At 46.5% G+C, this 21,535-nt stretch overlaps 2 protein-coding genes across 2 annotated transcripts in view; one reads left to right on the top strand and one right to left on the bottom strand.

Moving 5' to 3' along the window:
* The first annotated feature begins 3,322 nt into the window (after nucleotides 1-3,322).
* RPS27 (ribosomal protein S27) lies at nucleotides 3,323-4,847 on the top strand. The gene is made up of 4 exons (XM_036441815.2): nucleotides 3,323-3,469; nucleotides 3,779-3,887; nucleotides 4,467-4,577; nucleotides 4,764-4,847. The coding sequence occupies exons 1-4, from the start codon at nucleotides 3,464-3,466 to the stop codon at nucleotides 4,790-4,792; spliced, it is 255 nt and encodes an 84-aa protein (XP_036297708.1). The 5' UTR covers nucleotides 3,323-3,463; the 3' UTR covers nucleotides 4,793-4,847.
* A 279-nt stretch (nucleotides 4,848-5,126) lies between these two features.
* Nucleotides 5,127-21,535, bottom strand: part of NUP210L (nucleoporin 210 like) — a 58,612-nt gene continuing 42,203 nt past the window's right edge. Inside the window, exons 31-40 of the mRNA XM_045583424.1 lie at nucleotides 20,491-20,666; nucleotides 19,733-19,950; nucleotides 19,096-19,232; nucleotides 12,717-12,843; nucleotides 12,110-12,259; nucleotides 10,524-10,774; nucleotides 8,722-8,920; nucleotides 5,950-6,051; nucleotides 5,484-5,558; nucleotides 5,127-5,397 (exon numbers count right to left, since the gene is read on the bottom strand). Coding sequence (XP_045439380.1) covers nucleotides 5,297-5,397; nucleotides 5,484-5,558; nucleotides 5,950-6,051; nucleotides 8,722-8,920; nucleotides 10,524-10,774; nucleotides 12,110-12,259; nucleotides 12,717-12,843; nucleotides 19,096-19,232; nucleotides 19,733-19,950; nucleotides 20,491-20,666 — 1,536 coding nt within the window. The 3' untranslated portion in view covers nucleotides 5,127-5,296. The remainder of the gene's footprint in view (nucleotides 5,398-5,483; nucleotides 5,559-5,949; nucleotides 6,052-8,721; nucleotides 8,921-10,523; nucleotides 10,775-12,109; nucleotides 12,260-12,716; nucleotides 12,844-19,095; nucleotides 19,233-19,732; nucleotides 19,951-20,490; nucleotides 20,667-21,535) is intronic.

The following is a 21,535-nucleotide window of genomic DNA, read 5'->3' as shown; positions in this document are numbered from 1 at the left end:
GGCCTTCTCCTCTCTGCCTTTCCACCTCCTCCTTCCAGTCTGAGGCCAGAGGGGCAGGGCCGAGGGGAAGTGAAAGTTTAACCAGGATGGCCAGGGGAAAGAGGACTTTTGGAGGAATTTAGAGAAAGTTTTGGGGAACAATGGTGGAGACAGGGATGGGGCTGGGAGCTGACAAAGATTGGAGGCTTCTTTTTTGGGAGGGCTAATTCAAGGAAACAGAATCCTCCCGGGGCAGTTCTAGAATTCTGTGTTGTTACAAGCCCTTGGTTCTATCTAGAATCCCAACCGCTTTTGAAAAAAGCGGGATTGCCGGGCAGTAGGCTATTTGTTGGGTCAGTCTGCCCTCTGGTGGACAGAGTGAACATGAACAGTGGTTATACCACAGCATCAGAGCCCCACCCCATCTCAACGCTGTCTCTCTTCCAGCCCCCATTCTGGGGCTTCGCTGGGCACAGTCTTCCTCCTGGGATTCTGTGTGTGATTTCTCTCATAAGCCGGTCAGGAAGCTAGAGATTGGGACAACAAACGCCTGGTCTCGTTCTTCTGATGAGATATGACTCTTAACACAGCCCTTACCCCACTGGATGGGCTGTGAATGTGGGTGGCCGTGGCAACCAGGAAGCTGAAGTGTGGAGAAGGTGGCTATAAAGAAACAAATTTATCTTTGCCTTTGTAAAGAATTACTCAGCATTATCTGCTTTTCCAACCACGGGCCAGTAGCACAGTCCTTGTATGAACACAGTGTACCGGTGGTGAGAAGGCATCTTTTGTTACTTCACTTATCTTGGTCACTTTCTGTGCTCTTGTCTGCCCCTTCTCAAACACACTAACTGTTCAGTTCCCTTTTTGTCCATTCTCTCACCTCCAGTATGTCTTCAAGCTGCAGCATACACCTCGAGTCTTCTTTATTTTTTTCTCCTCACTGGTCAAACCATCTCTCATTAGTCCTTTAGCCACACCATCTAGACAGTCCTTTAAGTTACTGTTCCATTTTTAAAAATATATATTTTATTGATTTTTTTACAGAGAGGAAGGGAGAGATATAGAGAGCTAGAAATGTCGATGAGAGAGAAACATCGACCAGCTGCCTCTTGCACACCTTCTACTGGGGATGTGCCCACAACTCAGGTACATGTCCTTGACCGGAATCGAACCTGGGACCTTTCAGTTCGCAGACCAATGCTCTACCACTGAGCCAAACCGGTTTTGGCTACTGTTCCATTTTCATAGATTGTTCTGATAATATAATCAGTCAGTTCCTTCCCCCCCCCCACCCCATCTTATTTTGCCTGGATCTGGACTATTCCTCCCCTGCAGTTTATTATTTTTGCTCACTTCTCTAAAATGTACTCATGCTGCCTGGCCAGTGTTGCTCAGTGGTTGAGCATCAACCCAGGAAAAAAGAAGTTGTCACCGCTGCCCACAGGGCCCCCACCCCCTCTGATTCCCAGGTTGTGCTGTGGGCTAGATTCCCAGAAGTGGGTGTGCAGGAGGCAGCCTATTAATGATTTTCTCTCATCATTGATGTTTCTCTGTCTCTACCCCTCTTCCTCTTTCTCTAAAAATAAATTTAAAAAGCCGCAGCCAGTTTGTCTCAGTGGTAGAGCTTCGGTCTGCGGACTGAAAGGTCCCAGGTTTGATTCCGGTCAAGGGCATGTGCCTTGGTTGAGGGCACATCCCCGGTAGGGGGTGTGCAAGAGGCAGCTGAGCGATGATTCTCTCTCATTGATGCTTCTAACTCTCTATCCCTCTCTCTTCCTCTCTGTAAAAAATCAATAAGATATACTTAATAAATAAAAAATCTTTAAAAATAAATGAAATGTACTCATGCTGGTGTATACCTGCTTTCATTGGAACCTCATCTCTGTAGTACTCTCTGCCTAAGTCTCAGAGCTTCAGCAACAATCCCTTTCTCCCTTCAGCTGTGACAGATTCATTCTGTCTTTGTATTCACAAACGCTTCCCTCAGCCTAAAATGCTTTCTTCCTAGATGATTGCATGGTTGACTCCTTGTCCTTGATATTTCAGCTTCCTAAGACTTAGTTTACCGACCATTTCTTTCTTTCTTTCTTTTTTTTAATAACTTAAATTTTTTTTTTCAATTACAGTTGACATACTGGAACCAGTTCTTACAGGCTCTGTGAATAGCTCTAGCAACCCCATGTGTAATGATGTCACCACTGAAATTAGCAAAATCAGGGCGCTCCTCCACAGAACCTGTTAAACTTTGCCAGCACTTCCCTGACTGAAACTCACATCCCTTTTCTTTGGGAAAAAGCATATCGCTAAATGCCATTTGTGTCACCTTCCTTCCTCCCTTATGACAAATGGACATGGGAAGATGATGTTTCAAAGTCTTCATTTTTCCTTCCTTCTCCTTTCCTGTCTGGGTGTCCGTGATGCCAAGATTAGAAATCTTGGCAAGGCATTCCTGGTGAAAATGTGGGAAAAGGATGTAGGGATGCAGATGGCACAATCTTTTGGGAAGGCAGTGGAGCAGTACTTTGGACAATTTCTTTGTGCATCACTTTCTTAATCAGTAACATGTGTATAATAATAGTATCAACCTGATAAGAGTTGTTATGAAGATTAACATATATAAAGCAGAACAATGCATCTAGTAAGCATTATGTGTTTGATGTAATTATTATTAGAGGTAAGGATGGAAAATTGACAATAAAATTAACAACTCTAAGAGTATGTTGGGGATGGAGGAAATATGTGAACTTTACTTAAAAAAAAAAATAACTTGAGAGAAAGAGGAAGGGAGAAGGAAAAAGAGAAACATCGATTAGTCCTACTGGGGATGGAGGCTGAAATTTGGGCATGTGCCGGGACCAGGAATCGAACCGTGACCTCCTGGCTCAAAGGTCAACGCCCAACCACTGAACAACACCCGGCCAGGAAAGGCCTTTACTTTTTTTATATTTACATTTCTGAATTGTTTAAAGTGGGCAAACGAAACCAATAGAAAAGTAATAAAGAAATTTAATAAGTCCAGACATAGCTTGATCTGGTTGTTGTTTTCCTAAGAAATTCCTATTTTTAGGCTCCAACTGTCAAAGTTATCAAGAAATTTTCATTGTCCATTTATCCCTTGATAAAGGGCTTGCCTTGAAAAAATTTTTAGAATGACTTTTTTCCATTGATGGCGACTTGATCTCGAAGCCCGGGCATGTGGCTGACAACAGGGGTCGAACGGAACAGAAGTCAACCCGCGGCGCCACACCGGCCCAGGCGGAGCGCTCGCTTCACACACTAGAAAGCTAACTCTCAGCCCGAGGCGCGTCTGACCTTCCGAAGATGGCGCCCTCCTCTCGCCCCGCCGCGGACAATGCTGACAGACGGACCTTCCCAACATGGCCGCCGAACACCGACGCGTCACTTCCGGCGGGTGGCGGATATAAGGAGACGGACTTCCGCTTTCGCTCCTTTCCGGCGGTGACGACCTCCCCACGACAATATGCCTGTGAGTGCCCGGGTGCAGGTTTCAGCGGAGACCTCGCTCTTCCGTCCGCACGCGCCCCGCGCGCCGGTCTGGGACGGCAGAGGGCCCTCCCCGGCCCTCCGCGCCGCCCGGGACCTTAACCTCGGGGCCCGCGGAGGCCCGCGGGGCCCTGCCGAGACGGCAGCGGAGCGGAGATAAGATGGCGGCCCGGCTGCGCAGACACCAGGCGCGGCGAGGGGCGAGCTCTCCCCGGTGTGTGGCAGCGGGGGCTGTTCCCGATCCTCCCCTCTACGCCGTGGGTTTCTAACTTTCTGCATCTCTGCCTCGTAGCTCGCTAAGGATCTCCTCCATCCCTCTCCGGAAGAGGAGAAGAGGAAACACAAGAAGAAGCGCCTGGTGCAGAGCCCCAATTCCTACTTCATGGATGTCAAATGCCCAGGTGAGCAGCTGGCGTGCGGCAGTCGGGAACGCACTGGACCCGGGAACGGAAAAAGGTGTGGTGTGAGCTGTACCGTGTCCATGAAGCGGCCCCATTTCTTAGAACTTGAATGTGCGAGATGGGTAAAATTCTCTACGTTAGGAGTGATCAAGAGTGATTTCCCATCAAAACTCCACGTACCGACCCTACCATTTCCTTGTGCTAAGAAACCGGGTGATGTGTCGTGCTTCTGCCTTGGTCCTTGATGTACTTGTTTCTGGAGGAGCGGGGTGGGTGCGTTGACCCATTACTGACCATCCTTCCCTCCAAAGTGGAGGAGTCTGTTTTTTGAGCTGTGGATTGTTGATTCCACTCCTTTCCCTTTCAGGCTGAGTCTAGGATGATAGTCACACATTATCCAAAAACCCATAGGTGGGGCAGGTAGTCCGTATTGCTTCTGAGTTCACATTAATGTGTACCTAGACCCAGGTAATCAAGTTTCCAATAGGATAGTAAATTTCAAAGTTTACAAATAACCTAGTTTATGTGTAAGTGAAGAAGGGCATGGGAAAAATGTAACCCCTTCTTGATTTTTTCCAGGATGCTATAAAATCACCACCGTCTTTAGCCATGCACAAACGGTAGTTTTGTGTGTTGGTTGCTCCACTGTTCTCTGTCAGCCAACAGGAGGAAAAGCAAGGCTCACAGAAGGTAAATGCTTTAACAAATATAATTTGGGGCTTTGAATCTTAATCTCAAAATGCTACTGTCTAAAGCTAGGATGATGTGTAGGTGATAAAAGGGGCTTTCCTGTGGGCGGGACATCAGGCCTCAGGCCTGTGAGTGTGGGGCGGGATAAGTGGGCTGTCAGTTAACTTAGGAACATTTTTCTTCCAGGATGCTCCTTCAGAAGGAAGCAGCACTAAAAGCACCTCAAATCAAGATGAGTGGGAAACCATCCCAATAAACACATTTTGGATACATCCTGTTTATTGTCTTGTTTTACTGGTAGGAAGTTCTTACCTCAAGTATTCAGGGCCAACCAGAAGAATGGACTGCTAGTCATTTGGGGCAAGTAAGTAGCCAAGTATTTAAAAAGTTCATTTGGGACATTTCTCTCTGCCTAGGCTCATTGAATAAATCTTCAGAGCTTGATTTAAAAATGTAGTTTATCAATATAAATGAGGTATTTACTTTCACTGTTATGTTTTCTTGGAATTAAGAGCAAGTTGATCTTCGAAACACAATCCAGCACACCACTTTAACAGAACAGCTCAGGACCCTTTATTTACAATTCTCAGAAACCTTGTCTGGAGGCTTACAAATATAGACGTTGCTAGGCGGCTTCTGATGGCCAACAGTTAGAAATTTTCAGTTAAAAAAAAAAATCTCCAGTTTCCTACAGTTAAGGAGACTTGTCTAAGTACAGGTTAGTGCCTTATACTCCATAGCCAGTATTGTAGCCGACTCTGGGATGGCGGGGGTTGTGGATTCAGGAATGGAGAGGGAGAGCGTGCGGAGGCATAAGAACCTAGAAACCAATGGGAAAGGCAGAAGGGTGAAAGGTGAATAAGATACAGATACTGCAATTTGAAGATGAGGGTTGTGATTCTGTACCTGTCAGCGGTGATCCTACAGTTGGGACATAAACAACTGGAACTGTCTGTATCTTGTTTAGGAAAGCACTATATGCTGGAATCAGAACAAGGGAGATGTCAGTAAAGAGACATACCTGCCTTATTGGAGGAAGTCCTTAGTTATACTTCAAAGTAACTTCATGGTAATTAAGAAATCTCTTCTGTTTTTAGAGTTACTTATCAACTGTCCAAATGATGGGAAGAGTGCAGGTGTAGACAAAATCATCTCTAGCCAATGAGTTTAACCCAAACTGGCCATCTAGCAGTGATACCTACTTCTGAATGGTATTTGCCAAGTCCAATTTGATAGTTGTAACTTGAGCTGGACCTTTATTTAATCCACTAGGTGACTAAGGTTAGGGAGGCTGAATCTGTTTCAACTGCAAAAAACAACTAATTTTCATCCTTATTCAGTTTTTGAAATGAAGGATATAAGGACTCCTTACCTAGAAAGATGAAAGCTGTTGATGCCAGCACTACAAAGAGGGTAAAGAGGATCTGGTAAGAACCCATGAACTTCTGGAGGACACCTGAATCTTCACATTGATCTATGCATTGGCCAGAACAGAAGAAGAGAATAGTTATTTAATCACATCCAGGCCAGATGTTGCATTTAAAACCTTGTGTGGTCATAAGACTATCTAGCAGAAGCACTTGAAACTCAACCCTTTAGGACATTGGTTTTGAAAACTGGTTATTCAGTCAGGTGCACTGACCTCTTTTCCCTTAGATTGCTAAATAAAAAGTGACAGCCGCCTGGCCTGTGTGGCTCAGTTGTTTGGAGCCTTGCCCTGTATCCAGAAAGGTTGCATGTTCAATCCCTGTTCGGAGCACCTAGGGAAGGCAACCAATCGATGCACTCTCCCATATCAATGTTTCTCCCTACCCTTCTCTCTAAAATCAATACGCATATCCTTTAGTGAAGGTTAAAAGAAAAATAACAATAGCTATCTGGTATGACTGAATCAAAGCTAAACTTTTTTAATCAATCTTTATTCATATTACAAAAGCTCATTTTTCCCCCCCCTAAACTTTTTTTTTTTTGTCAGATTACAGCAAAAATATTTTTGTGTGAGTGTGCCCCAGAATTTTAGAAATTACTTTGTATGTGCCATGAGGTGAGAGAGGTTGAAAAGCCCTGCTCTAGGATATTATTTTACTTATCAGGATAAAGTGAACTATATTTGGCTCCCAAATCCTAATTCTAGCCATTTCCTATCTCCAAAGTAATAAACTACAATTCTTGAGCCTCTTATTTCTCTCAGTATACAGGAATATTTAAAACTGCCACTTGAAAATGGCTTTTACCTTTCCTGTGCATTTTAACTAAAATGTGTTAAATTTTAATTGATTTGAGAGAGGCACATCAATTTGTTGCACTTACTTATGCATTCATTGGTAAATTTTTTTTTTAAAATATATATTTTATTGATTTTGTACAGAGAGGAAGGGAGAGAGATAGAAAGCTAGAAACATGGATGAGAGTCATCGATCAGCTGCCTCTTGCACACCCCCTACTGGGGATATGCCCGCAACCAAGGTACATGCCCTTGACCGGAATCGAACCTGGGTCCCTTCAGTCCCCAAGCTGATGCTCTATCCATTGAGCCAAACCGGTCTCAGCTCATTGGTAAATTCTTAATATGTTCCCTGAACGGGGATCAAAACTACAACCTTGACACATCAGGAATGCTCTAACCAACTGAGCTATCTGGCCAGGGTGTGGTTTGATTTCTCATTCTAATTCCTGTAACTTGAAACATCACAAATAACTTCTTAAAGCCAAAGGCCCTTTACCCATTTTACTCGGGGTGTCACTTCTAGGGAATACTCTGATTTGTATATAATGTCCTTAATAAAACTCGCGACTCCTGTCTTTGAATCATGATTGGTATCTGCCTTTGGTTATTTCAATTTCTTCAGTGTCTAGAACTTTTCTGTCCCACCAAACTACTTGAACTTGCAGGACTTCCAGAATAAATTATAAATTATAAGCAGGCCCTCATACCTACTTCCTATTCTGCATCTATAGTATAGGCCTTCTACCATTAGTCTTAAAACCGCTCCTCTCACCTTACTCTTTGATAACTGCTTCACTGAAGAATAAAGTTTCATGAAGTGCATGTACTAAAAAGGTTGTCTAGACTAATTCCTGACAGGTCCCACTGCTCAAAGTCCAAATAAAACCAGTGTATTACTAATTTTTCTAGCATTCCTTTCATAATCAGTGAGTTGATTAGAATTAATTCTAGATTTCAAAGCTGCTCTAATAGAGCACAGATTAGAGTTGAACACTTTCTAGTGGGGCCTTTGGGCACCTCAACTCTGAAGGGGAAAACATCTATCCTTTTGAGTTAGAAAAATGCATTTAAATATGCTTAGGCCCAAGTGCTCATAAAGCAAATCTTTCTCCCATTAGGAGATGCACTAGGGTTTAGCCTCATTCCCAATAATTAAAGGGAGTACAAGTTCCTTTGAGGGATTGTCGAGAGTGGCATGAGAATGTTTCCCTGGTTAACATCTCCATAACTTCTCACCCCATACAAATTGGCATTTCTAAACTGGGTACTAGAATTAGGATTTGGGAAATAAGTCTTGTTTCTAGGGTTCACCATTTGCCCTTTGCTTGATGCAGAAAGATCTAAATACTTTTAAAATATATATATATATATATATATATATATTTTATTGATTTTTTTACTGAGAGGAAGGGCGATAGAAACATCGATGAGAAAGAAGCATCGCTCAGCTGCCTCTTGCACACCCTCTACTGGGGATGTGCCCGCAACCAAGGTACATGCCCTTGACCAGAATCGACCTGGGACCTTTCAGTCGGCAGGACGATGCTCTATCCACTGAGCCAAACTGGTTTTGGCAGATCTAAATACTTTTAAAGAAGACGAAACATCAAGAGGTTTAGAATGGAAAGTAGTACACTTAGGAAGCTGACAGACTTGTTAAACTGGCATGACTATTCTTAAATATGTGTTAAGTAAAAATTAAATAAATAAATAAATAAAAAATAAATATATGTTAAGTATCACATCTCGCTAGTGGTAAAAAAAAAAACAAAAAAACTATCTGAAGATTGTATTTTCAGTGGGCTTGGAAAATTGATCCATGCCCCAGTTTATGTAATCTTGGTCAAGTGGCTGAATGTTCTCCATTAACTAAATGTAATGCCTCATTTTCCTAAAGGTAGGATCCCCATTGCTCACCTGCACCAGACTTCTTAACAGCTCTCACCAGCACAGCCTCACTCTGGCCTGTGAGCACACAGGAGATGTTGATGAAGACAGGCGATGTCATCTGGAGGGAAGTGAAGTTGACCACTCTGACAGGGTAGATAGCGAGGCCCGGTGTGAGGGCAGAGTAACTATGGCCAGAGACCACTAGAACCGGGGAGCTGGGGAAGACCTTGGAGAAAAGATAAAACAGCACTGTTTGAAAGAAGAAAAGACAGTTACAAAAACAAAACACAAAAGGAAAAGGCAGTTTTGTGTTATATTCCAATCTTAAACATACACAGTAAGACTCCTGGATTTCTATTTTAGCTAACTGACAAGTCATTTTTTCACTTAGGTGTGTTGAATGATACGGGGGGCGGAAAGGATCTGTGAGAATACAATAGGCTTCAAAAAAGTTTTAAACAAGAATTTTAAAGATTATTTTTAATTAAGATAGCATTGGTGTCCTGGTCAGTGTGGCGCAATGGTTAGAGCGTTGGCCCACACACCAAAGGGTTGTGGGTTTGATTGCTGGTCAAAGACATGTACCTGGAAGGCAGCTATGCTCACCACTATACCACCAACACGGACAAAGACATGTACCTGGGTTGCAGGTTCTTCCCGTTACTGGTCTGAGCTCATACCAGAAGCAACCAATCCATGTGACACCCATTTCTCTCTACCCCCTTCCCCCAAAAAATCAATGGGGCCCTGGCTGGTTTGGCTCAGTGGATAGAGCGTTGACCTGCAGACTGAAAGGTCCCAGATTCGATTCTGGACAAAGCATGTATCTTGGTTGTGGGCACATCACCAGTGGGAGGTGTGCAGGAGGTAGTTGATCAATGTTTCTAACTATCCGTCTCCCTTCCTCTCTAAAAAATAAAATATATATTTTTAACAAATCAGTGGAGCTCTAACCATTTGGCTCAGTGGATAGAGTGTGGGCCTGTGGACTGAAGGGTCCTGGGTTTAATTCCAGGCAAGGGCACATGCCCGGGTTGCAGGCTCGGTCCAATATGCTGGAGGCAGCCAATTAATGATTCTCACCACTAATGTTTCTATCTCCTCCCTCTCCCTCTCTGAAATCAATAAAAATATATTTTAAATACTAATAAATACATAAATGGAAAGAATATCCCCAGGTAAGGATTAACAGCAAAAAGATACCGTGTTTCCCCAAAAATAAGACATCCTCCGAAAATAAGACCTACTTACAGGTTTCCTTCTGAGTGAAATATAAGGATTCCCCCCGAAAATAAGACACCCTCCCCCCTAGGCTAAACATGAAAGGTTTGGTCCACTGATTCTGAAAGAAATGGAGTCACAAGAAATTCACCAGGAAATTCAGAAATTGGATGCTATGATGATGTTCCAGAAGATGATGACGTGATTGTCATTGAATGAGTAAATTCTTGATACTGTAGGATTCAGTTTGGTTTGTGTTGACAACTATTGTATTATACTACCGTACTGTATACAGGTAATACATTTCCTTCATTTTCATTTAACAATAAATGTGTACCGTATTCTTCATGGAAAATAAGACATCCCCTGAAAATAAAACCTAGCACATCTTTGGGAGCAAAAATTAATATAAGACACTGTCTTATTTTCGGGGAAACGGTAGTATTAGTGTTATCTTTCAGCTAATGACCTAGATTTTAAGACTCTGGGAACCCTACTGAATGGGACAGATTTTCTTCATCCTGCTTAGTATTTCCTATGGTGAAGTTTTTCAAATAACAAAAACCTCTTTTTTCAAAACTGATGTTTAGGTTCAGTTCTTAACATACCTCTAGCTTCTCAAGAACTCTGTCAACTCCCAGTACTCTTATCTCCCCAACATCTCGTTTGTGGCTAAGCACCAATTCTGACTGGTTGATGTAAAAGGCTGGGTTGAAAGGAATGAGAATTCTTTGCATTCCATTCTTGCTATGTTCACTGATGAGTGTGGCCCACCCATAGACTGAGGTGTCAGCCATGCTGAGGGCCTGGAGCAGCTCCTCTGATTGAGGTCGAACCTTGATTAGGCAAACATAAACCCCTGAAGAAAAGAGGAAAGTCTGAGCAGGAATGTTCAGAGGCTCTGTTGAGCCAGCTGAATTAGGATAAGTAAAAATGGTGACATGTAAATTCAAAAGAAAATGTGAATATATGTTATTTAGTATTGGCACACTATGGACCACCAAAAGAAAATGGAGCTAAAACCAGTTTGGCTCAGTGGATAGAGCGTCAGTCTGTGGACTGAAGGGTCCCGGGTTCAATTCCGGTCAAGGGCATGTACATTGGTTGCGGGCAAATCCCCAGTGGGGGATGTTCAGGAGGCAGCTGGTTGATATGTGTCTCTCATCGATGTTTCTGGCTCTCTATCCCTCTCCCTTCCTCTCTGTGAAAAAAATCAATAAAATATATTTTAAAAAAAATAAAGAAAATGGAACCCACAACTGAACTTGTTGCTTAAATTGGTAAATCAACATGCCAGGAAGTACTAAGTAATACGGTGCCAACAAATTATGAGGATACCGAATGAAGTAGTCTGTTGGTAAGATCAGGAAAGGGTTGGGGGGGGGGGGAGGCATGCTTCCAGCATGGTTTAATCACTTCTCTATCAAACCACCACTTGGTTTTATTTGTCAGTAGTATTTTTCTAGTGACCCATGCTCAAACCTGAGCTGTTTTTTTGCAACCTTCATTCTTTTTTATTTTCCTTTACTTCATTCTTATATTCCAAATCTTGCTAACTCTTTGAAATGCCTCTGACATGTCTGCCCTGTTAGTATTTATTTGTTACTCTAGTCTAGACCCTTATCAATTCATGCCTGTATTATTGCAATGGCTCCTCTATTTGGTGCTCAAGTTTGCCAAGTGAGCCTTCCTTCAGTGGTTGCTCATTACCATTCACACTGCCTGGCCTTGGAGAAGAAACTCTCCCATAATGTAGCACTATCCTATTCACATTTGACATAAATCTCATTTTAGATTCGTTGATTTATATAGTTATCTCAGTGTAACATCTGTTTCTACTTTCTGCTTGTTAATGATAATCTGCTTGGAATAGCCTTCAGTTCAACAAACATTCAAACACTGTGCTACTTGCTGGGGATAAAAGATGAATGAGACCTAAGCCAAACCCTTATAGAGATAACAGGACTAACAAAACAGTAAATTATAATAGAAAAGCATTTTGTATTGCATTATAAACAATAGGTATTATAGAGCCACGTTTAACAAATTAGAATGAATTAAACAAAAATGTTGATTGAGAAAGAGTCCATATAGAGCAGATGAAACTGGAAAATATTCAGGCAATCCAATAAGAAAGTGACAACTGTACAAATACGGAAATAAGGGGAATCCAGATTCAAATGGTGGAACCCACCTTTCTCCATGCTGAAATATGAATGGACATGAAAAACTTTACTTGCTGGAATGTCTAGTGAAGTATTACTGAACTGTATATGGCACAGTATGAGGGTCTCTGGAAGAAGTATTGTTGTAATGGCCAACGCTTGACTTGGGGTGCAGGACCCTAATAAGCAGAAAAGAGGTAAACAGCTTTATCACTAATAAGAATTTATAAAAGGGGAGGCTGTTACATAGAAGCAGGTATAAAAAAGGAGTCGCCGAAACCGGTTTGGCTCAGTGGATAGAGCGTCAGCCTACGGACTGAAAGGTCCCGGGTTCGATTCCGGTCAAGGGCATGTACATTGGTTGTGGGCACATCCCCAGTGGGAGGTGTGCAAGAGGCAACTGATAGATGATTCTCTCTCATCGATATTTCTAACTCTATCCCTTTCCTTTCCTCTCTGCAAAAAATCAATAAAATATAGGTACTTAAAAAAAAAAAAAGGATGAGTCAATGATTTATTAAGGTAGAGTCAATTTTGAAATAAAAGAAGTTTATATTGCTAATCGAAAGGGGTAAATTAATACGGAAGATGAGGAAGTTGAGAACAATCACCCATACCTATAAAGAGATTCCTCACCTTTAAGATTGACCCCATTTCTGCCAGTGGTGATGAAGAACTTGAACATTGTTGAATTGGGAGTATTGGTGAGGTACGTCTTGAGGTAATAACTGAGTGTTAGTCTTGACGATGCATTGACAACCACCTGCCAGGAAACCAAAGGCAAATCCGTACCTAAATTCTTAGAGAATCTGGTTCCCTCCTTCTCTGCCTCTCATAACTTATCTAACCAAAAGCATCTGTTTCGCACAAATTGCTCTTCATGTGCTAAAATATTTGAGAACCACAATATCTTATGGGAAGAAAACATGTATTTTCTAAAAGGTCTCTGTCTAATATTCCTTCTGACATGTTCCCTTTGTATGATTTCTTATTAAATGCCTTTAAAGGCAATTGCACCTTTACAGAATACTCAGTATAGTCAAAACCGGTGTGGCTCAGTGGACAGAGCATCAGCCTGCGGACTGAAAGGTTTGATTTTGGTCAAGGGCATGTACCTTGGTTGCGGGCACATCCCCAGTGAGGGGTGTGCAGGAGGCATCTAATCTTTGTTACTCTCTCATCAATGTTTCTAATTATCTCTCTCCCTTCCTCTCTGTAAAAAATCAATAAAATATATTTTAAAAAATACTCAGTATTCTTTGTAATGTTCTGCCTTATAGTGTACACATTTTTATACTTGTTAAAATCCCTCCTATTAGGCTCTAAGCTCTTTAACGTAGAACTCTAATTTATCCCTGTGCATTCTATACTGTGCCTTGTATATAAGGCTAGTGCTTAATGATTACAAAGAGATAATGATTACAAAGAGATAATGATTACAAAGAGATAATGATAATGATCCTTTTTCTGTCCAAATATCTTCAATTTAATGTAATATACTGTCCAGTCTCCTCAGTACTACCACAGTTTGTTTTTAAATATTTAAGGACCTTAAAACAAAGTTACATATTGTAAAAACCATCAGTTAGGTCTCTGTTTTCAGCGTACTTAACCTATTAGTAGTATTTCACTGGTTGATTATTTCCTTCCTCTTGAAATAACTTTAAAAAAATATTTCAGAGAGGAATGGAGAGGAAGAAAAAGATAGAAACATCAATGATGAGAATCATTGAGTGCTGCCTCCTGCACACCCTCAAATGGGGTTCGAGCCCACTACCCGAGCATGTGCCCTTGACCAGAATCAAATCCAGGACTTTGTCCGCAGGCCGACGCTTTATCCACTGAGCCAGACCAGCTAGGGCTTGAAATAACTTCTTCACCTGGCTTCCAAAACACCAAAATTTCCGGGTTGTGGGCTAGATTCCCAGTAGGAGGTATGCAAGAGACAGCTGATCAGTGATTCTCATCATTGATGTTTCTTTCTTTCTTTCTTTCTTTCTTTCTTTCTTTCTTTCTTTCTTTCTTTCTTTCTCTCTCTCTCTCTCTCTCTCTCTCTCTCTCTCTCTCTCTCTCTCTTTCTTTCTTTTAATATATTTTTTATTGATTTTTTACAGAGAGGAAGGGAGAGAGAGAGAGAGCTAGAAACGTCGATGAGAGAGAAACATCGACCAGCTGCCTGCAACCAACGTACATGCCCTTGACCGGAATCAAACCTGGGACCTTTCAGTCCGCAGACCAACGCTCTACCGCTGAGCCAAACCGGTTTCGGCATCATTGATGTTTCTATCATTCCCTCTCCCTCACTCTCTAAAATCAATAAAAAATATTTAAAGAGAGGATCCAAGATGGCTGCTCGGGTAGACACCTAACCGCAGCAGCTCACAACAATTTCAATGGAATACAACTAAAATGTAGAGTGGACATTGCCCAGACCTACAGGTGGTCGACTGACTGAAAACTCTACAATAGGAAGGTGGGAGAAAGCCAGAGGGAAAGTCAGAGGAGCTGAAAAAAGAGCCTAAGGTACGGAGACATGCTGCGTGCTCGCACGTTCGCGCGCACCGAGAGGTCGCAGCCGGAGAGGAGGAGAGGGCTGGGTGCTGCCTGGCGTTTCCTAGCAGGAAGGAAATGAAACCCCCAGCCTGGGCTGAACCCCCGAACTGGCAGCGCTGAGCCCCATTATGGGCCAGATTCTGGGGACCCAGGCTCTAGCAGGGGGAGACGGGGCTGGGAGGCTGAATCCCAGGGGAAAAACGAAAGGCGGGGGCCCCTGGAGTCGCGCGCTTTGTGCGCAGAGGACTGAATGTAGACTCTGATGCTGGATTACCCTAGCCGGAAGGAACAAAGCCTCCGGCGGCGCTGAGCCTCATAATGGAGCGCCCCGAACTCTCGGTCTGGGCCAGTCCCTGGGGACCCAGGCCCGGGCACGGGGAGACGGGGCTGTGAGGCAAAATCCCGGGGACGGCGCGAAAGGCGGGGGCCCCCGGAGTCGTGCGCTTTGTGCCCAGAGGACTGAATGTTGACTCTGATGCTGGATTACCCTAGCCAGAAGAAACAAAGCCTCCGGCGGCGCTGAGCCTCAGACCGGACCGCCCCGAACTCCCGGTCTGGGCCAGTCCCTGGGGACCCAGGCTGGGCAGGGGGAGACGGGGCTGTGAGGTGGAGTCCTGGGAGCGCGGCGAAAGGCCGACAGTCTGTTGACTCTGATCCTGGACTCCCCTAGCGGGAGAGAGAAAGAAAGCTCCAGACTGGAGGATCGCGACGAGGAGCAGGAGCCCCCGCTGGACACCTGCCAGCCGGGTGCCAGCAAGGAGCCGGGCGACGGGGCCTCCAGGGGGGGTGGTGCCCCTGAGCCCTCGACCGCTGAACGCAGGCAACAGAGCCAAGGACCGGGGATGCTTCCTGGGCGGCGCCAACCCCAGCGACAGGCTGAAGCAGCGCAGGAGCCCACGGAGAACAAAGGGGTGCCACAGGCCAACCTGCTGAGATTCCAGGACGGGAAGGAAGAAACAATAGAAGTTCTCAATGTGAAGAAATCAAGTGAGAGCAAATGATAGTAAAATTACTTAAGAAAGAATGCAAAGTATATCTTGAAAAATCAAAGACTAAGTCAGAACTCAACTCACCAGCCAACATTGCAACATAAATGCATTTTTAAAAAAAAAGAAAGTAAGAAAGAAAGAAAAAGGGACAGAATGTTGGAACAGCGGCGACCAGACCTAGAGTGGCCAGGCACAAGGCAGTGGCAGCCGGACCCGGAGCAGCAGCGGCCAGGCCCCAGAGCAGCAGCGGCCAGAACCAGAGCATCAACGGCCAGCACTGGAGCAGCCAGACCTGGGGCAGGGGCAGCCAGGCTTGAGGCAGAGGCGGCCAAGCCCAGGGTGGCCAGTCCAGGAACACCCAGACCCGGAGTGGCCGGGCCCGAAGAAGCCAGGCCCAGAGCAGCCGGGTTGGGAGCAGCCAGGCCCAGAACAGCAGAAGCCAAGCCCAAAGCATCCAGCCCAGGTGCGGCCAGGCTCGGAGCAGCCGGGCCTGGGGCAACTGGGCCCAGAGCAGCCGGGTCTGGTGCGGCCAGGCCCGGAGCAGTGGCTGCCAGGCTGGGAGCGGCCAGGCCCGGAGCAACCGGGCCTGGTGCGGCCAGGCCCGGAGCAGCGGCTGACAGGCTGGGAACAGCCAGGCCCGGAGTGGCCGGGCCCGGAGCAACCGGGCCCAGAGCAGCCAGGTCGGGTGTGGCCAGGTCTGTAGCAGTAACAGCCAAGTCCAGAGCAACTAGGTGGGGAGTGGCAGTGACCAGACCCAGAGCAGCGACTGCCAGGCTGGGAGCGGCCAGGCCCGGAGCAGCCGGGTCTGGTGCGGCCAGGCCCGGAGCAGTGGCTGCCAGGCTGGGAGTGGCCAGGCTCGGAGCAGCGGCTGCCAGGCTGGGAGCGGCCAGGCCCGGAGCAGCCGGGTCTGGTGCGGCCAGGCCAGGAGCAGCGGCTGACAGGCTGGGAGCAGCCAGGCCCGGAGTGGCCGGGCCCGGAGCAACCGGGCCCAGAGCAGCCGGGTCGGGTGTGGCCAGGTCTGTAGCAGCAACAGCCAAGTCCAGAGCAACTAGGTCGGGAGTGGCAGTGACCAGACCCGGAGCAGCAACTGCCAGGCTGGGAGCGGCCAGGCCCGGAGCAGCCGGGTCTGGTGCGGCCAGGCCCGGAGCAGTGCCTGCCAGGCTGGGAGTGGCCAGGCTCGGAGCAGCGGCTGACAGGCTGGGAGCAGCCAGGCCCGGAACGGCCGGGCCCGGAGCAACCGGGCCCAGAGCAGCCGGGTCGGGTGTGGCCAGGCCTGTAGCAGTAACAGCCAAGTACAGAGCAACTAGGTGGGGAGTGGCAGTGACCAGACCCGGAGCAGCGACTGCCAGGCTGGGAGCGGCCAGGCCCGGAGCAGCCGGGTCTGGTGCGGCCAGGCCCGGAGCAGTGGCTGCCAGGCTGGGAGTGGCCAGGCTCAGAGCAGCGGCTGCCAGGCTGGGAGCGGCCAGGCCCGGAGCAGCCGGGTCTGGTGCGGCCAGGCCAGGAGCAGCGGCTGACAGGCTGGGAGCAGCCAGGCCCGGAGTGGCCGGGCCCGGAGCAACCGGGCCCAGAGCAGCCAGGTCGGGTGTGGCCAGGTCTGTAGCAGCAACAGCCAAGTCCAGAGCAACTAGGTCGGGAGTGGCAGTGACCAGACCCAGAGCAGCAACTGCCAGGCTGGGAGCGGCCAGGCCCGGAGCAGCCGGGTCTGGTGCGGCCAGGCCCGGAGCAGTGCCTGCCAGGCTGGGAGTGGCCAGGCTCGGAGCAGCGGCTGCCAGGCTGGGAGCGGCCAGGCCCGGAGCAGCCGGGTCTGGTGCGGCCAGGCCAGGAGCAGCGGCTGACAGGCTGGGAGCAGCCAGGCCCGGAGTGGCCGGGCCCGGAGCAACCGGGCCCAGAGCAGCCGGGTCGGGTGTGGCCAGGTCTGTAGCAGCAACAGCCAAGTCCAGAGCAACTAGGTCGGGAGTGGCAGTGACCAGACCCGGAGCAGCAACTGCCAGGCTGGGAGCGGCCAGGCCCGGAGCAGCCGGGTCTGGTGCGGCCAGGCCCGGAGCAGTGGCTGCCAGGCTGGGAGTGGCCAGGCTCGGAGCAGCGGCTGACAGGCTGGGAGCAGCCAGGCCCGGAATGGCCGGGCCCGGAGCAACCGGGCCCAGAGCAGCCGGGTCGGGTGTGGCCAGGCCTGTAGCAGTAACAGCCAAGTCCAGAGCAACTAGGTGGGGAGTGGCAGTGACCAGTCCCGGAGCAGCGACTGCCAGGCTGGGAGCGGCCAGGCCCGGAGCAGCCGGGTCTGGTGCGGCCAGGCCCGGAGCAGTGGCTGCCAGGCTGGGAGTGGCCAGGCTCGGAGCAGCGGCTGCCAGGCTGGGAGCGGCCAGGCCCGGAGCAGCCGGGTCTGGTGCGGCCAGGCCAGGAGCAGCGGCTGACAGGCTGGGAGCAGCCAGGCCTGGAGCGGCCGGGCCTGGAGCAATTGGGCCCAGAGCAGCCGAGTCGGGTGTGGCCAGGCCTGTAGCAGCAACAGCCAAGTCCAGAGCAACTGGGTCAGGAGCGGCAGTGACCAGACACGGAGCAGCTGGTTGTGGAACAAACCAGAGCAACAGAGGCCAGGCCCGGAGCAGCCTGGCCCAAAACAGCTCGCTCCTCACCTGCCCCTGCCCCACGGCTGCCTCTCAGACATGGCTGGAAACTTTTGCGGGAACTTGAGAGTCTGCTGAATCAAGTGATGAAGGCTTAGATCTGGATGTGTTGAGTTAGTATAGTCCTGGGGTGTTGATCTGTGAGTGCCTTGGGTGGGGCCTGGATGAGGCTGGTTGTCCTATTAGGAAATGTCTTTTGTGTGAAGTGTATCATTTGGCATGTGGAGGTATTATTGATATGAGAAAATGCTAAGTAACAGATTTGCTATCTGAAAAGGGATTTACTATCGGGGAAAGGGAGGGAGGAAGAGACTGAACATAAACTGTGCACCAATGGATGAGGATGAGGGGGCAGAGGGTGGGGTGGGAACCTGGTGGAGGGGGGAAGAAACGAGGAACCTGTGTAATAATATGAACAATAAAGATTGATTTAAAAAAAAAAAAAATATTTAAAAAAAAAGTTAAGAAAGAATCCTAATACTGTTTTCCTTTAAATCCCAATAAAGTTTTTGGGTCTTTTTATATTTGATATGTGACTGTATTTCTTTTTTTTTATATATATTTTATTAATTTTTTTACAGAGAGGAAGGGAGAGAGATAGAGAGCTAGAAACGTCGATGAGAGAGAAACATCGACCAGCTGCCTCTTGCACACCCCCTACTGGAGATGTGCCCGCAACCAATGTATTGCACATGCCCCTGACCGGAATCGAACCTGGGACATTTCAGTCCTCAGACCGACGCTCTACCACTGAGCCAAACCAGCTTCGGCTGTATTTCTTTTTTATATGCGTATTTCCATTTATAGAAATAGATGCCCTTATCTCTTCAATCCTGGTATTGTTAAGTTTACCTCTCGATATGTTTTCACCAGTCCTGGGATGTCATGAAAGATTGTTGCTATTCCTGGACTCCGGGCCACTCCTACCCCAGTGACTGTGTCTGTCTGAAGAATACTGTCAGTAGAAATCATCCATACCCCAGGTTCACCTAGGGAAGGATAAGAAAAAGCACTTTGCTGCAACCTTTTGACATAAATTGATGGTCACTTTAATCTTACCCAGACTCTAATCAGTAGACCATTAAAGCATGTACATCTCTCTTCCCATCCAGCAGGAACACCCAGCTTTGAGAATAACTTAGAACTAAAGCCTTTTGTCCTTTCCTTACTTTTATTTCATCCTTCACTGCTCTTCAGCTAAGCGTTTACCCTCCGTTAGAAGAGAAGGCACAGCACCCTACACTGTCTACATAATACATTATATAGAGCTATGCATTCAATAGACTTTTGATAAATATAACTGGCTGATTTCTGATAGCTGGTTATTGAGAGAAACGGGCATTGAACTGAGAATTATCAGTTAACATGAAAAAGTAATAAAGTGCATAAAAATACTTTCAGAATTTAGATATTTGGGAAAAAAATCCTTTAAGGGATGAGTTGCTTTGTAACCATCAGTTGTGAGGTTAAGAAAGGAAGGTGTCCAGACCATTTTGGTTGAGGAGGTGAGTACTGAAACAGATGACATCTCCAACAAAGGTGAGCTTGGTGTCTGGCTCAATGGCGTGCTCGACAACGACAGGAATGTAATCTGCCATGCCTGGGTGTCTCCGATCCCAGAGCCCCACAAGTGTCACCCCTCTGTTCACGGCCTGGGCCACGTAAGTATAGTTCCTATTCCCTGGTCCGATGAGTAGTAGGTCATCTCTGAAAGTAGATATGAAAAGTAGGAATTTCTGAAAAGGAACAACAGTTAGAAAACAGTTCTGGGAACAGATCCTATCCTATCCTATATAATAAAAGTGTAGTATGCAAATTGTCCACTTGACTGTTTACTGGGCCTCTAGTTACATTATATTCAACAGCACAAAAGTTCAGAAGAAATTTTACAATGGAGAGTAAGCAATCAAGGGCCAGAGATCAGTCTATTACCTTCACTACCATTATATAGTGCACAGTAAGGCTTTTTTTCTTTTTTAATTACACTTTTTTTTTTCAGTACGATTTGATAATATTCCAATTAGCTCCGTAAAGAAGCTTTCTGTGAACTAGAACTTGACAGATTCAAAATATCCTGATATTTTTCTTCATTGAACAACTAATAACTATTCTGGTCTTTTCCCATTGTAATGAAAGAAACAAAGATCAGATTCCAAGTTCAGAACATGAGAGCAATTTACTGGAACTGCTATATAATACTAGCCTAATATGCAAGAATTCCTACCATAGTGTCATTGACTTCCATACCTGTTCAGAGCCAGATAAAGCTGGGTGTTGTGTGTGTGGAATTTCTCTCCGATGCTGTTATAAAACTGAACAATGAAGGTGAGAGACATGCCCAATGGAAAGGCTGACAGGGTCCTTCCTTGGGCCGTGTACAGCTTGGGCTGGCTGCTCATTCGCAGGTATGTCACTGGTGCTACCTGTGGGAGACAAAGCCCACTGGTACAGAGAAGGATGCATTGGAGAGGAGTTGTGTCCATATTCTGAGATTTCTAATCAAATAGAGGCCTGATGCACAAAATTCCTGCAAAAGTAGGCCTTCCTTCCCCCAACTGCCGGCACCAGCTTCCCTCGAGCCACCGGCAGGCACCTGGGACCCGGCTTCCCTCACAGCCCTGGCTTTGTCCAGAGGTCGTCCGGAAGGACGTCCGGTCTAATTAGCATGTTATGCTTTTACCATTATAGATGATAAAAAATGTGCTCCTCTTCATATGAAATAATTAGCTCTTGATTTAAGCTGACTTAAATCAGAGTGAACATATGACAGTATAGGAAATGGCTTTTAATTATTAAAGCTGTGGGAATGTGAAGAGAAGCTTTTTGAGGAAAGAACTGTATTTTGTGCAGAGTGCTCAATATTGTTAACTAATTATTAAGAATAGTATAATTTGTTTTTTTTCACTGTAAGAGATAAGCTGTGATAATAAGACAAGTTCAGCTTTGCTTGGCCAGCGTGGTTCAGTGGTTGAGCACTGATCTATGAACCAGGAGGTCACAGTTCCATTCACAGTCAGGGCACATGCCAGGGTTGCAGGCTCCATCCCAATAGGGGGCATAAAGGAGCCAGCCAATTGAAGATTCTTTCACATCATTGATGTTTCTATCTCTCCCTCTCCCTTCCTCTCTGAAATCAATAAAAACATATTTAAAAAGAAAAATTAGCTCTAACCAGTTTTGCTCAGTGGATAGAGTGTCAGCCCATGAACTGAACGAAGGGTCCTAGATTTGATTCCAGTCAAAGGGCACCCATCTTGGTTGCAGGCTCCATTCCTGGCCCTGGTCGGGGCAC

The sequence above is a fragment of the Pipistrellus kuhlii genome, unplaced genomic scaffold (assembly GCF_014108245.1).
Source record: "Pipistrellus kuhlii isolate mPipKuh1 unplaced genomic scaffold, mPipKuh1.p scaffold_m20_p_18, whole genome shotgun sequence".
Classification (NCBI taxonomy): Eukaryota; Metazoa; Chordata; class Mammalia; order Chiroptera; family Vespertilionidae; genus Pipistrellus; species Pipistrellus kuhlii.
Note: the sequence above shows the minus strand (reverse complement) of the source record. Positions and strands in the feature narration are given on the sequence as shown.